The 15357-nt window shown below is 40.8% G+C and overlaps 1 protein-coding gene across 1 annotated transcript; it reads right to left on the minus strand.

The window, feature by feature from the left end:
* Window positions 1-1939: 1939 nt before the first annotated feature.
* Window positions 1940-15230, minus strand: LOC102209169 (uncharacterized). The gene is made up of 11 exons (XM_005731855.1): window positions 14912-15230; window positions 10127-10192; window positions 9930-9950; window positions 9549-9824; window positions 7636-7756; window positions 7334-7509; window positions 6958-7100; window positions 5930-6077; window positions 4951-5132; window positions 4758-4850; window positions 1940-4044 (listed from the first exon to the last, which is right to left on the minus strand). The coding sequence occupies exons 1-11, from the start codon at window positions 14940-14942 to the stop codon at window positions 3361-3363; spliced, it is 1941 nt and encodes a 646-aa protein (XP_005731912.1). The 5' UTR covers window positions 14943-15230; the 3' UTR covers window positions 1940-3360.
* Window positions 15231-15357: the final 127 nt, after the last annotated feature.

Raw genomic sequence — 15357 nt, forward strand, 5'->3', positions numbered from 1 at the left:
TATTTACCAGAAGGCTACCAGATGCTGATAGCTGTGGTTGCAAAAAGGCATAAGGTCCTATAGAAGTCTATAGGAAAACTGCTTTCTGGGTTGACCTCTGTAAACACTTTCCTGCTGATTTTATGACTCAGTCACAGATTTTGAGTAATACTGAAGAAAAATCTTTCTGGTGATATGTCGGTCAGGCTCTAATCACTTTGATCACACACATTTCTTTCACATTAACACATCGTAGGTTAGCTGGCAATTTTTGCTTTGTTCATTCAGGTGTGCAAACTGCATATTCTGGATCAGTGAACATCCTCCTCACTAAAAAGGTGCCATTAGAATGCGGCTAACGACAGAGCACAGGCCAACTATCCAATATACATTTTAGGCACTAAAACAAAGACAAAGAGTCACTTGAATATCTCAGAGTTACAATACGTTTTTACAATATTCTTGTGGCTTCCATCACATTCACACTCATGATTTAAAACACTGCACTTTTTGTTTTTTTCTCTTCACACTGCAAGACGACTGAAGCAGGCACATGGATACTTTGCTCACAACAAATGGAGAAGCACACATAAGAGTTTCATTTCTGTACAAACTCCCTGTGCATAGATTCAGCACACACTCGCTCATAAATCACACGCACACTTATAGATACGTGCATCATAGGCATACGGACTTTAAAACGCACACAACGATGGCGACATTAAAAACACCACTCCTGTATTCGCGCACACTGACACAACGTCTGGACGATAGAAGCGGAACGTGCCGTGGGCATGCTGCAGTCAATGCTGTAAATGACACTGGTTAAACATTATTAATATGTAAATAGTGTGAGAGATACGGTGTGCTGACAGCAGCGGATAATAACTGGTCTAAAATGGGCTAATACAGTCTCGATGGGAATTTACAATATTTGGAAGTTGATTTAGTTCAATACATTAGTGAATATTAGTATATATAGTATGTGTGTGTATATTTATATAATTATATATATATATTTATATATTAGATTGAAGTTTGTAGAGAAATTTAAATGATTTTCTTTTTTAATATTAAGTATGACACATTAAAAACATTCAGCCTCATGGTGGGGAGGGGTTACACTTGCATACACATGCAGTATTTACAAGGCTGGAGTCCATGTTTGTGTTTTACATGTGTGTGTCTGTATCTGTGTGTATTTATATGAAGAGCTTTGTTAGTACTGCCAAATAGCGTTGTGGTTCCCACACAGATGCAGGCTGGAGAGCAGGCGTATACGTCTTTGTACACATATTACATTAAAAGACCTTTGTCCATGTGTAATACATCTGACTTATTGACGCTGTTAACCCATCTAATGCTGAGGCACCTTGAGTTTATTTTTGTATTTTTGTATTTTGTATTTTTTGTAATTTTAGTTTATTTATTCTGTTGCTCTTGGTATCAAATCTGACATCTAAATCGAGCTCATTTTATGGCTTTTTCAGATGCTGACAAAACACCTCTTATTCATTTACTCATAAGAAAACTCTTTTAGTAAGGAAAGCTATAAAGAAAGGCCAGCTGACTGTATACGGATCTACTTTTAGTTTCCCTACATTCCTCTGACCATTTGATCCAACATGCTTTTTTTGATGTACACACTGTCAGTGTGTGCATCAAACACTGACAGTCACTGGTTTGCCACTGGTCAGTTAAAACATGAAGTAGGGACGTGCACATTAAAACGAACCTGCACACCTCCTCTTTACCATAACTACCAAAAGAGTTTCAGCTGAAATTGCATTGACTGGACATCCTGAATAGCAGGTCAGCTCAACACAGACAGTGTCATGGATTTGGTGAAGGCTTCATACTGCTGGTTTTTGAAGCCAGTGAGGCATAAATATTTAGTTTCTGCCAAGTTTTACAGCATTTATGTAAGCGAGCAAAAATGAAAGCAAGCAAATGAAAGCAGAATGAGGGAGAAGAAGAAAGGGGCGTGAGGATAAAGAAAGGAAGGAGAAGTGAAAGACCTCCACTGAGGCTAAAATCCCCTCTACATAATGCATGATTATCTCCGAATTAGTCTCGCAGTTTTCATTTGTGACGATATGGGGTGAAATACGAAAAATGCTGAGGAATTTGTTTTTTCAAAAGTCCCTGGATCCAGATTTGGATGACATTCAATAACTGATCACTTCTAAGACGGACCAAGCCCAGCTCTTTTAAAACTGTCACATGAATCCACTAATACCTTTTGTAAATTAATCAATCAACCAAATCAGTCATATAGCCTCCTTGGTGGTCGTAGTAACAAAAAAAGAAGAATGAACAGGGGCAAAGAAAAAAAGAAGGTGGTGATAACGGCAGAAAAAGAGCAAAAGAATCATGCTCTAACTATGTGAACTTACCACACACTTTGATTTTATATTTCATACTGCAGGCAGGGAGGGGTCCCTTTAAGCTGCTGGAAGTTTTAGCTGTTGTGAGTTTCCCATTAAATTGTAAGAGTGCTGGGATTTTTATGGAGCTATGGGGAAATCCAGATCAAAGACAATAAAGTGGATGATCCGGACTTGGGGGATCAGCCCGCAAAACACAATTTAATCGTCTGAAATTTCCACTGGGAGTGTGAATCTCAATCTCAAAGACTAGAAATAATGTGGTTAGTATTTTTAGTATAAGTGTGTGTGGGTGTGTGGTTAATGTGATAATGCACTGCGGATGTTTCTAGAGGACTGGCTCAAGTGAATGAAATCCAAAATTGAGCTATGTATAAAACTTCACCAGCAGTGTGATCTGATGGGGTTTTTAGTTCATTTAGATGATATCGGTGCCATCACATATTTTAGGAGGCTTAAGATGACACCAGCTGAAAGATTTTATCGGCTTCATCCATGTGCTGTTCATGTGCTGCTAGAGGAACAAGCGTCGAAATGAGAAATGATGGTTAGTTAGGGTCAAATAAGCTGTTGTAGTGAGCTGTTTCAATGAAATGTCGTAAACCTTTCAGGATACTTTAGAAAAAGACCTCATGTGGAGTAAACATTTTAGTTGTAAACTCTGCAAAGGATTGAACTTGCAGTTTGGCAGTTTAACTTTAAAAATGAACAGAAAAACAAGGCTGCGAGGCGTGTACAACTAAAATGTTTAACAATCAAAAGCCATGTTATGTGAAGTGTTTCTGAGCCAGAAAGTCTCAAAGGTTTAAGTGTTAGTTACAGATAAGTGAGATTATCAAGGTAATACTGTGTTCAGGCATTAGACATGTTAAATCGAGGTCCTCGCCCCAGCTGCAGTGGTTTCCTCATCATTTGGTAAGGGGTGTTCGATTGTCTACAGTAGTGGTGAGCGGTGGACAAGATCTGTGGGGCTTCCTTTGTGTTTTTGCACTTCTCAGGTGGTAGTAGTTGAATCCTCAGCTACCGTGCCATCTTTACCCGCCTCCAATATGGCACCACTAGCTTTCAGCTCCACTTCAGGGGTTTTAGGAGCGACTGCTTTTGGAGCTGAGCCTTTGATAATATCGGCGTGATCCGGGCTCAGTTTGGAATCCGGTCCAGGTTCGGGCGTGCCATTGGTAATTGGTTCTGGTGTGGTTGGCTTGGGGTGCTCAGGGGTGGGTGTAAGGGCACTCTTACTATCAGGTGTTGGAGTGGTGGCTTTGGGAACAGCTGGTTTAGGCTCTGGGCTTGGGCTGGGCGCAGGTTTTTTATCGGCCTTGGGTTCTGGGCTAGGGGCTGGACTAGGTTTAACAGCTGCTCCTTTGGGCACATCCAACTTTTCCTCCACAGGTTTATCAGGAGTTTTCTTGGTCTCCGGGGCTGGGGTCACTTTAGTTTCAGGTACAGGACTGGGCTTAATTTCCACAGCTGGTGGAGCACTTGGCTTGGATTCGGCAGCAGGCGGAGGACTTGGTTTGGTTTCAGGAGCAATAGAAATGCTTACAGCCTCAGAGTCAGGGATTTGATCAGGGGCCTCAGTGTCAGTGTCCAGGGGGAGAGCAGTGTTAAAGCCAACGCCGGAGTCACTGGTCTCTAGATTACCAACTCCAACTTCTTTAGAGGAAACCTCGAGACCCTGAGGGTAGGAAGACAAGGTCAAGTAAGTTTGTTTGTGTCTATTAACAACAAATTGATTCAAAGTTGCATTCGATATAAAAAGGGGACATAAAAAGGCACATATACAAAAGATTTAAAACCACAAAGTAAACTGGAAGATAATAATAAGCTAAAATCGAATAAAATAGGAGAGTACATGTCACAGCGAAGCTACAGTGCAATGCGAGGTTTTAACAAATGTAACTTAAGGTAAGGTGTAAAATGCAGTGGCAAAGAAATGTTTTCAGCCTTGATTTAAAAGAACAGAGTTTGGGCAGACCTCAGGTTTTCTGGGAGATAGTTCGAGAGATGTGGCGCATAAAAACGGCAAAGCTCAAAGATGCTTTGACATGTTTGGCTGTTTGTTTGCTTGACCTATCCCAAAAGACCTGAGGAGTCAGAACGACTCATGACACAGCAGCACATCAGAAAAGTATTTTGGCCCTGAATCATTCAAGCCTTTGAAAATCATAGTGATAGAGTAAAATCCATTCTTCGTCAGATAGGAAGCCACTGCAAAAATCGGAGACCTGGACTGACGTGATCCGCTTTCTCGATCTTAGTGGGGACTCTAGCAGTAGCGTTCTGAATAAGCTGCGACTCTCTGTAAACGCTTAGAACAGCATAAGAGTTGAGACATCATTAGAAACCTCAGTGACTCAGTTTTAAGTGGGAAATAACACATTTCCTTACTTTAATATCCACCTCAGTGCTCTGTGACTTCTCCGTGTTGTCAGCCTGGGAATGCTTGGATTCCTCGCTCATTTTGGTGATGTTCTTGACCACCTTTGAAGACGTACACAGAGCAGAACTTGTCATTATATCCGAGCACACTCTATCCTTATGCTCTTCATCACATCGTCAGTAGTGTATTTTTTTCTCCAACCTGTCTGAAGGCCTCTCCTTCCTCCTCTTTTCCAGCGTTCTGGGCAATCTTCTCCAGGGCGGCAGCCCTCTTGGCCCTTTTCTTCACTTTGATCAGACAGGACAGCAGGCAGACCAGCAGAAGGAAAGCCAGCAGGCCCAGCAGGGCTATGATGGCCACATACAGTGTCTCCAGCTTATAGGCTACAAGGACACACGGCAGAAAAGAGATATTAATATTTCAACCGACTTCTCATTGATGTGTTGAAATTCTATTGCATACAGAAAACAAATTCCAGAAGTTTTCAGCCCTCATTACTTCACAGGTACAGGAGACGGCCACATGACATTTTAAGGGCTGAATTGCACATTTAATTTTAAAAAGCTTAAATTCACAATCTAAGCAAAAATGAGCAAAAATGTATTGCCTATGGTGTAGAGTAGACTTATTGTTCTCCGATAATTCACTGGAGAAAAGTTTTAAAAGATTATATTTTGGGTAAACTTTAAAGGGTCATATCATCACGTGGAAGAGGTGGCTGGTCAAAACAGGGTAAGGCATATGAAATGTCTAATTTCTACATATTTTTAAGCATTTTTACTTTTATTAAACACTTGCAAAATTAAGATCACATCCACGGCTAACCATTTATGCTCCCTTTCACACCTATGGTCGACCTAGAATTACTAACTAACATAACAGTCATCCAAAGACAGTCTTCACAGTCTTCTAATTTAAAGTCATGTTAGAAATGTTATCATTGAGGGCTTAAAAATTCAGGAAAATAAGGCGAATCAAAAAACACCAAATTTGAATTTACACATTTTGAAATTGAATTTCAAAGCTAACATTTTGCATGACTTTAAACAAATCAGCTCCCTTTGTAGGGTTCAGCTAGGGGGATTTTTCAGATCCAGTGCATTTTAGATGGAATGACTTTTTACCAGCATAAACAGCAATACAACCCAGTCTATTAGTGTTTTCCCCACTCCTTGCTTACGTTTCATTTCCAAGAAGACAGTAGACACAGTGAAATTCTGTAGGTCCTTAATCGTGAACAGGCCTTCATCTTTATCATTGACGTCATCCAGAATGACCAGTGAGCCCTCCAGAGACAGACGGTTCTCGAAACCCAGCTCTGTTTGGGCCTACCGTGAAAAAACAAACATTTTCACACTTGGCATCAAATACAGAAATCCTGATTAGAGCAATAAACATTAAACATGAATGACTGATGAGAAATGGAATACAAACCTATTCATACTGACTGATACAAGCATTTAGCTCTTAAGTAACATAAACAACACACACAGTCTGTTAGAAGCATTTATCAGCTATAAAACAGCCTGAACTTCAGCACAGGCACTTAGAAAAGCTGCAATTACTCAGCAGGTTACAAATAATGAGAAGAAGAATATGGGCAAATGTCATAAACAACAAGGCACACATAATTACAATAGCAGGTATAAAATTTGCTTTTACAATATGTTTGAAAAATGAATGCTTTTTTATGCTTTTGTGCAAAATAATATGTATATATTTTTATATTATACACCACAATATAGGGTATTTGTAAATGGCAGCTAGTGTGTAGATACAATACCTGTGGATAAAAAATAATCAGCTGCAGCTTTTAATCTTTGAATTCAGGTGTATAAAATCAAGGACCAACTCGCGCAGTCTGCCTTTACATATAGAGTGAATATAAATCCCATTAATCATGTTGTATTAATACCTATGTATTAGCTCAGTTTTAATTATTAAAGTTAAAGCCAACCTGTTAACATTATTAAATTAAAGTGGATGTTTATGCTCATTTCATGCTCTGCTCCATATTTTTTGGTATGAATCTTACTTCAAAATAATCCTTATTCATCTGATACTCAAAGGGCAGCCACTTAGACTTAGACACTTAAAATCAGCATCCACATTTGTAACAGTATATGGCAGAAAACAAGGAACAGAAATGACGTACAAAAATGAAAGAGTCATAGCTGGACTATAGTGGAGGAAAAAGGCTCTAATTACAGGTGTAAATTCTCCTTTGTCCAGCAGCAGGCGCAGTGTGGAGTCACTCTTGGGGCTGTAGTAGAGGTACACCAAGGAGCTGTTGAGTATCAGGTTGATCTTCAGTTTGTTACCGCGTTGCAGTTTCACAAACTCTTTGTGCTCTGAGACACAAAGAGGCAGAAAAGAAGGAGGGACATTTGATAAATAAATCACAAGTCTGTTTACAGCTCCATGGATCATCTGAAATGCATCAGCCCGCAGGAGCCCATTAATGTTTCCGTCTTTAAAAAGCCATTATGGCAGCAGGGCAAGGGGGGGGGTTAGAAGCTCATTTAAAGCAAGCCAAGTGTAGGAGAAGAACATAGGCATGAGGTGTCTTCATATGTGCTCTCACCTTTGACATTGAGACAGACTTTCCGTTCAATACCACCTTTGTTATCCCTGACAGTGTAGCTACCCTCATCTGCATCTGTAACACCGCTGAGGGTGACATAAGGACCGCCGGTGCTGATGCGACCCTGATAGCGCTCCGGTGATGTCCCTGCAGCAGTCAGCACCACCAAACCTGGTCTGCAGGACGGAAAGTCAAAGAGGAGGAGCTTTTTCTCAACCTTTCCTGTTACCTCTGTCTCACTGAATGTACATCAATGTTGCAAAATGTCATTACATATTCTCTTGGGTTAAAATATCACCTACCTAAATGTCTCCCTGGCCTCTGTAGCTCTGGGTCTGTATTCAAGGGTGATGGGAGGATTCACCCCCGACAAATGAATACTGAATTTGTCTCCATATTTGACCATCTGCTCAACGGTGCAATCTAGAAGATAAAAGCGGAGAAAAAAACACTTGATTAAGTGGACAGAAAACTGTCTGAAATTTTCACAGAGATGAGCAGAGACAGAGTGACAGTTTATTTGAGAAGGGAGTAAAAAAGAACAGGAAGGGTGATGTGACAGATGCTGCAAAAAGAGGACAAAGGATCCAAAAATATCAGAGTTACAGGAATGAAGGGGAAGTAATACAAACCAAATAAAGTGAAAGACAGTAAAGACGAGATAACGACAGGACACCAGCAGGCGGGGAAGGAGAGCGGAGCGGGTTGGTGGTAAAAGAGCTGCATAATTACTGCAGGGCAGCTTCACTCTCTACACACAAACACACACATACCTCTTCATCACTTGATTTCACATTTACTCTCAACATATGGTACACAGCGCTGCGCTACGGTCGCTTTTATCAATATTGGGTTTGAGCCCACCACTCCTGCTCCCAGCCCAAAATGCCTTCTTCACATTTGTGTGCAAGTCTAATCTCTACAGTCAACATTGCTGCAACTTGTAATTCTCACAGGACAAACAGGATGTGCTAACAGTAGGTTTATTAAGCTGCTGAAATTATTATTGAAAGCACAAGTAGTAGCAACAGCGAGATATACCTAGTATCAAAAATTTGTATTAAAGGTATTTAGTGGGGATAAGGAGGCGTGTCTGTCTGTGTTTTGGAAATATTAACAAATTGTATGTGACTAATCGTCTTTGACGATGTTCAGAAGCTGTTTTAGAGCACTAGTAAAAACATGCAGTAATTGTTTTCTGCGTGACTTTATCGGTCTCTCACATCATCGTGGAGGAATTTGGCCCACTATTCTTTATAGTGTTGCTTCAGAGCATTGAGGTTTGTTGGCATTCATTTATGCACCGCAGTACTTTAATAACATTGAGGTCAGGGCCATTGCAACAGCTTGATTCTTTTCTTTTTCAGCCATTCTGTTGTAGATTTGCAGCTGTGCTTGGGATCGTCGACCTGTTGCTTGACCCAAGCTTCACCTAAGCTTTAGCTATCAAACAGATTGACTTTAGGGAACTTTGGTATACAGAGGAGTTCATAGTCAGCTCAATGACTGCAAGGTGCCCAGGTCCTCTACCAGCAACATAAACCCATATCATCATCCCTCCACCACCGTGCTTGAAAGTTGGCACGAGGTGTGTTTTGATCAGATGCCACTGCAAACCAAAGCCATGCTGCCGTGTTCTTTGTAGAGATAAAAGGCTTTCCCCTGGCAACCCTTCCAAACAAGCCATAATTGTTCAGTCTTTTTTAATTGTACTTCATGAAGTTTAACATTTAACATGCTAACTAACCGAGGCCTGTACAATCTGAGATGTAGCTCTTGGGTTTTTTGGAGTGTCTCCGACCTCGGAGTGAACTTGTTGAAGCTTGCTCTCTTGAGAAAATTGGCAACTGTCTTGACTTTTTTCCACTTGTGAATAATCTTTCTCACTAACAAACCTCAGAATGCTTGTCTGATGTCGTTCCTCCATGGCAGTGTGTTAATCACCTGGATGCTGCAGACCTGCAAACTTCTGCCTTCGTAGAAGCGTTCACACTTACTGATGATCAGTTAATCAAGTGCATGTGATTAATAGCAGCTTGGTGTTAATTCCTAATCAAGTATCAATCATGTTACTATATCAATTATGACAATCAATTATGTGATTATTACTGTATTTGTAAAAATACAGTAAAAAACAGTATTTAATTTAGGTGTGATTTTGTGGGTTTTTAGGAATTCTGTCACCATGTTTAATGTGTGTCTTTTTATTCTGTACCTCGGACTGTAAGCGACATGCGTTTGACATCGTCTGGCTTCTCCAGATTCTTCACGGTGTACACGCCCTCATCTCCCTCACCCACAGCTTCTATAAGGAGATGGGTGTTGCTGCGGTCGAGTTTAGGCCGACTGTGGACCACTTTGCCTTCCCTCATCAGGTGCACATCCTTTGACCGAGGAGCAGACTTGTTATGAAACGTGACCTCCACATTTTGGGAGGGTAGTAGGATGTGGAAATCCTCTCCATGGAATAAGGTGTAAGATTCCTCATCAGCTGGTTTTTATGGTGGATAAAGCAAAGAAACAAACAAACATTAGAGTAAAAGCTCACAATATATATGAGACAAATCAAAAAGTATCTCTCAGACACACGTTTTACCTTTTAAGGGGGCAGAAAGAGCTGCAAACAAAGACAAAAGAGCATTAGAGTTAAACTGATATGAGTAATATTTTACAACCTTTTCATCAGTTAAACTTAAATAAAAATTTCTAATTCCTCTTATAGCATAAAATGTACTAATATAACATCTAATTGCATGTCTTGTCAAAAACAAACCATGCTGACAATGGCCTTACCCGTGGTGACCAGAAGGCTAAGCGCGATCACTCTGAATGTCCCCATGATAGTCGATTCTTTAGCGTCTGGAAAGAAAAGGGAAGATTAATTATCTTCAGATTAAATCACAATAAAAGCCAAAGGTACTTATTTTCCTTCATACTTGAACATAGTTTATATTCAAGTAGGAAAATTACTTGGATATCATGAAAACCCATTACGTTCGGTGCCTCAAACAGGAAACATCTAAAAACAGAAAATCAACAAGACAATGATGATTTTTACGAGACCCTGTGGAGGTTTACAGCACTGCTCAGTTGATATTGATGGTTTGAATGGCTGGCTTTCATGCCGACACATCAGAAGCAACGCAACAGGGGGCTGCAGCAAAAATAACCATCCTATGGTGTTTGAAAGCCCAGGAGGACCAGGAGGAAACACCTGCAGTGACCACAGCTTGACAGTGCAGCGTTTAGTAGCACACTAGCTATATACTTTAAAAAGATCATGATAAATTGAAATGTGTACATCTTTGACCTCATAATATATGTATGACCTTGTTTAATTATTTATGTAAAAGAACGTCTTTTGAACCTCTACGCAATACCTCTAAGGCTGAAAGTGTCTTTCCTCTCCTTTATCTTATTCTGTACAGGTAAAGACTTAAATTAGAAAAGATCTAACCGTCCAAAAAAACTGTCTGCGAAGAAGAGACTGTATGCAGGGGCTTTTGGAGTCCCTTCATTTTCTTGGTTCTAATTACAGGTTTTACACAAAATTGGTGCTTGAAATGCAACTTTTGTTGACAAAATAGGATATAATAGCACACAGTTCTGTATAAAAAAGTCTTGAGCCACCCTTTTTTTCAGATCTCAAGTTATTTCATTGGTTTTAGTTAGGCTACTTAACACGTATCCTATGACTCAACCCAAGGATAAAAAAAGGCCTAACTCAAGGGATTAGCCAGTGTTGTGTCTCAACATTACAATGTAATAAAGATAATAATAAATGATAGCTATAATAAATAATTTGTTCCCATTTCTTTAATTTTAATCCATAAAACATCTTATTGCAGCATGACAATGATCCCTAACTCACTGCCAATGCACTAAAAGTATACCTGGGTAGATATCAGTCATTGATTGGCCTCCCCAGAGCCTGGATCTCAATCTCACTGAAGCAATGTGAGGTCGCTGTGACAGAAAACAGCACAGAAGGCAGCCAACATCCAAAGAAAAGCTTTTAATGTCCTTCAATAATCTGGAGAACCCTTCCACAAGACTACTTAAAGAAATTATAAGAAAGCTTGTCTAAGAGAGTTCAGGCTGTATTATACACTGAATTTCACTTTCAAGCCTTTTACAGTTCTACTGAAGTAGTAAATTACAATTTATGTTTCAATAAATTATTGCCCTTTTTTGTATTTTTGAAGCAAACCATAGAGCACTGAGGGGTTGTTCGAGATTTCTGCTCAGTACTGTACATAAGCTTTAAGGTTTATGTTTTAAAGCTTTTCTTAAAGGTCTAACCTGAAGAGAGGCTCTTTCTTGTTAGGAATATGTAAATATTTATGAGGCCCAGATGTCTTTGGGTCAGTTTCAAGAGCTGCTCATTAATAGCATCCCCGAATGTCTGAATGTGACCACAGTATAAAGGTGATCTGGGTAACAGTTCGACTGGTTTTCCCATAGGAATTTTTTTTAAAAAAGGGTCTCTGTTGTGGAAGAATTCAGCTGAAACACTGAAGGGATTATTGTGATGTGAAGTGCCTTCTGCTACACAGAGGCAGCACATCAAGACAGTTTGTGCAAAAGAGATTTTTGCTGCAGTTTCATTTACAAAGCCCAGGAGGGGCCTGGGAGGGAACACCTGCAGTGCTCACAGTCACACTTAGCAGCAGATAATAAACATGCAGTAAGGATTAAAGTGTCGCTTTGTAACGCTGCAGACATCACAAGACATCCCGTTCCTGCTGGAAGTGATGAAGCACGCAGCCATCTTCACAGTCTATTAGGCTGATCGTGTATTTCCGGTATGCCGGCCATCTAACTGGCTTTGGAGAATATATTTCTTCAAAGCCAAATACTAAAAAGGCTCTCGTCGTTCCTTATTATTTAATTACAGTAATTAGCATTTCACAGTGTATTAATCTGACAACCAGAACTGCTGTTACCCAGAAGGCCTCATGCAACCCTCTGCAGTGTGTCTGCCACATTCTCACACAGCACTCTCGGCAGAAAGCCTAAAAGCCCACTGATTTTATTGTATCTGAAATAAAATATGGAACAGAGCTGCGTCACACAGAACACTGTCTCATGGCAAATGAATAAGTGGTGTCCATTCATCACTAAAACTCAAATTACACTGTAATTGTATAACAACAGTCCCCATCTTTGTTTTTCTTCTGCTTGAACCCTTTGTTTGAAGCTGCTGCATCATGCACTGACTGTGACATCTAACTAAAAGAAACCAGACTGACCCTTGAAGAAGTCAGTATTTAATTAATCCAGCAATCCGAGACGTAGGATTGGTTGGCTGTGAAGAGAACGAAAGGGGAACCGTTTGTCCATCTGTTTGCCTCAGCAGTTGGTCTCAGGGAGTCGCAACGGACAATCAGGATATGTGAACCAAAAAAATAAAAAATCTTGTTGTTTTTTTTTAGCGTTTGAAGCGAAACATGAGAAGACGAGGCCTGCTTCACTGAGCATGAACACGCATGCACATGACAACACGGGCATTAAGCTATAATATAATCTTATTTATACACTGCCCTGTGGGATGCCAACATAGGCACAGACTAGCATGCCATCTGCCACCCTTGCCTGACTTTCTCTCTCCTTTCCCCAAGCTTCATTCAGTCTTCGTTCCACCTCACTGGCCTCTCCGCTCGGGCCTCCTTCTGTTTTTTCTTCTGTTTTCTCACTTCTGTCACAATTTTCGCATCTACAGATATTACCTTCTACCACCGTGACCTTGTTCAACTCACCCTGTCCTCTTCAGCTGCCTTCTTTAACTTTCTGTGCTTCTGTTTGACAGCTTGGTGTCATTTCTCAGTGTCTCTCTGTTACATTTTGTGTTCTCACTATGACTTTTCTCAACCCGAATCCCATGCCTCCTGTCTCAGGGCAGCTGTTTCATTTGCCACTTTCTCTGAATTTTCTCTGGCTCTCTCTCACTCTCTCTCTTATCGTGTCTCTTTTATCCTCTCCTCCTCCTTATCTTATATAATCCAAGCCAATGCATCCCACTCTGAAATCAAAGCCCGTGCCTGTTCCTTCAAACGCCAAACTCCCCGCTTACGGAGACACAGTCAGATCTTTGTCCATGGCCTTTAAAGAGGCGGAAATGCCTTCAGTGACTGCAAATGTGGGGCAACTAAAGTAAACTCTGTCTTTAACCTCCATCATTTCTCCTTCATTTTCACTTAACTCGTTTTCGTTGCACGGGGAACACGGGGTCACGTCCCCCTCGTGCTGAGTAGGCAAGCTAGCTTAAGCTCAAGTGAGCTCAAGCAGGTTTACACAGAAGTACGTACTGCACCATGCCTTCACAGAGCTTGGCATTTATAAATCATGAGGCATCAAAGAAAGAAAGAAAGAAAGAAAGAAAGAAAGAAAGAAAGAAAGAAAGAAAGAAAGAAAGAAAGAAAGAAAGAAAGAAAAAAGTATTGTTGCATCAAGACACACGTGTGGGAGTGAATGAAAATGGTGCATTTGATTGCATCATACGTCAAAAACGAGCTTGGAGGTTTCCCCTTCACCAAAACAAAGAATGGTGAAACATCACTGCAGATCTCCTCTTGTTGAAAAAGAAAACAAAACAAATTCAAAGATCTCGTCCAAGTGAAATCAGAGAGTATCATTTTTGTACCATTTAGTAGAGGAAGCCTGTAGCAGCTGACAACCTATTTTCTTACAAAGCCCGCTGCAGTGAACTAAAGGATGAGACAGGTTTCCACCATATTGCTTGCACCTGTCAGATTCATTAAAATCAATGGACATGAGGGAGGAGCGGGGAGGTGGAGGAGGAGGAGGGAGCTGGTGGAGCTATGTGCAGCATTGACAAACATTGTAGGAGAGGTGATGAAAGAAAAGATGTGAGATATATTCATGCTTAAGATGAAATAATTGTGCAGTGATAGAAAAAAAAATGACTGGTTGGATTTGTTGGGTGTTGATGCTGTGCAGCAATGGCCACAGTTTATGAGCAGGACTGCAGGCAGAGCAAGGCAGAGACAGCCTGTAGGCCAAGGCTTCCTCTGAGAAATGAAGCTATAAACCAAGCTTTTAAGTCTTAACAGAGCATTTACCCAATAGACCACACAACAAGTACCATGAGACACTAAAATAAATATATCTATATAATTTCCATATAATGATTATATTGCCAGCAATAACGAAATCAATCAAGTATGTCTTTGTATTAAACCTGCTTAGATGAGCCTGCATGTTGTTAAAAATGAACATTTCCCCATCCACAATTTACATTTCTGAAATTTTTTTGAATTTTAATTTAAACAAGATGAGTAAAATATATATATATTGAAAACAATAAATATCCACAAAGCCCGAGCTCCACGCCGGGACCGTTTAACAGGTAACATATTTTCACACCTCTCCTCGTTCCCAGTAAAGCGTGCAGTTGGTGATAAAACCCCGCAGCTCGGAGTCTTATCAGCCACCTCAGAGCCGGGACAGCGCATCAGGCAAAAAACTGCAGAATTTAACCCGTCACGTACCGGCCACGTTTAAGGCACACATCCGTACATGTATGTGAAGAAAAACGGCGCTCTGCAGCGCACTTACCTTTGAGTGGCCGGCTGGAGCTGCGGTGCATTCACGGAGCAGACTGCCGGGATGCTTTCAGAGGTGAAAATCTGTGCGGACGTCGCCTGATTTCTCCCTCGTCGTCTCCCTCCCTTGCAACCTCGCCCCCCTCAAGAGCAGCACTTCACGACTCGGGCTCAACATTTGGAAGATGTTCAGAATATGTCGGGCTCTGCTCCCTCTCGGAGCCACTCGACTCGTGTCGGGAAATACCGGACACCCTTCATCCGCGAGATACCTATGGTCATCTGACAGCTAGGGGGGGGTATTTAACGAGGTACCAGCCAGGTGATACACGAGGATACCGGTAGAGCACAAAGCTGTTTATTGCACAGCATTGTCCACTACACATTCCTGTACATATACTGATCCACTTTAATGTCATTATTAATGTTTTTACTGCATTTAGTAAGCTTTTTTTAAAA

This window comes from Pundamilia nyererei, unplaced genomic scaffold (genome assembly GCF_000239375.1).
Source record: "Pundamilia nyererei isolate P.nyererei 1_Seehausen unplaced genomic scaffold, PunNye1.0 scaffold00045, whole genome shotgun sequence".
NCBI lineage: Eukaryota > Metazoa > Chordata > Actinopteri > Cichliformes > Cichlidae > Pundamilia > Pundamilia nyererei.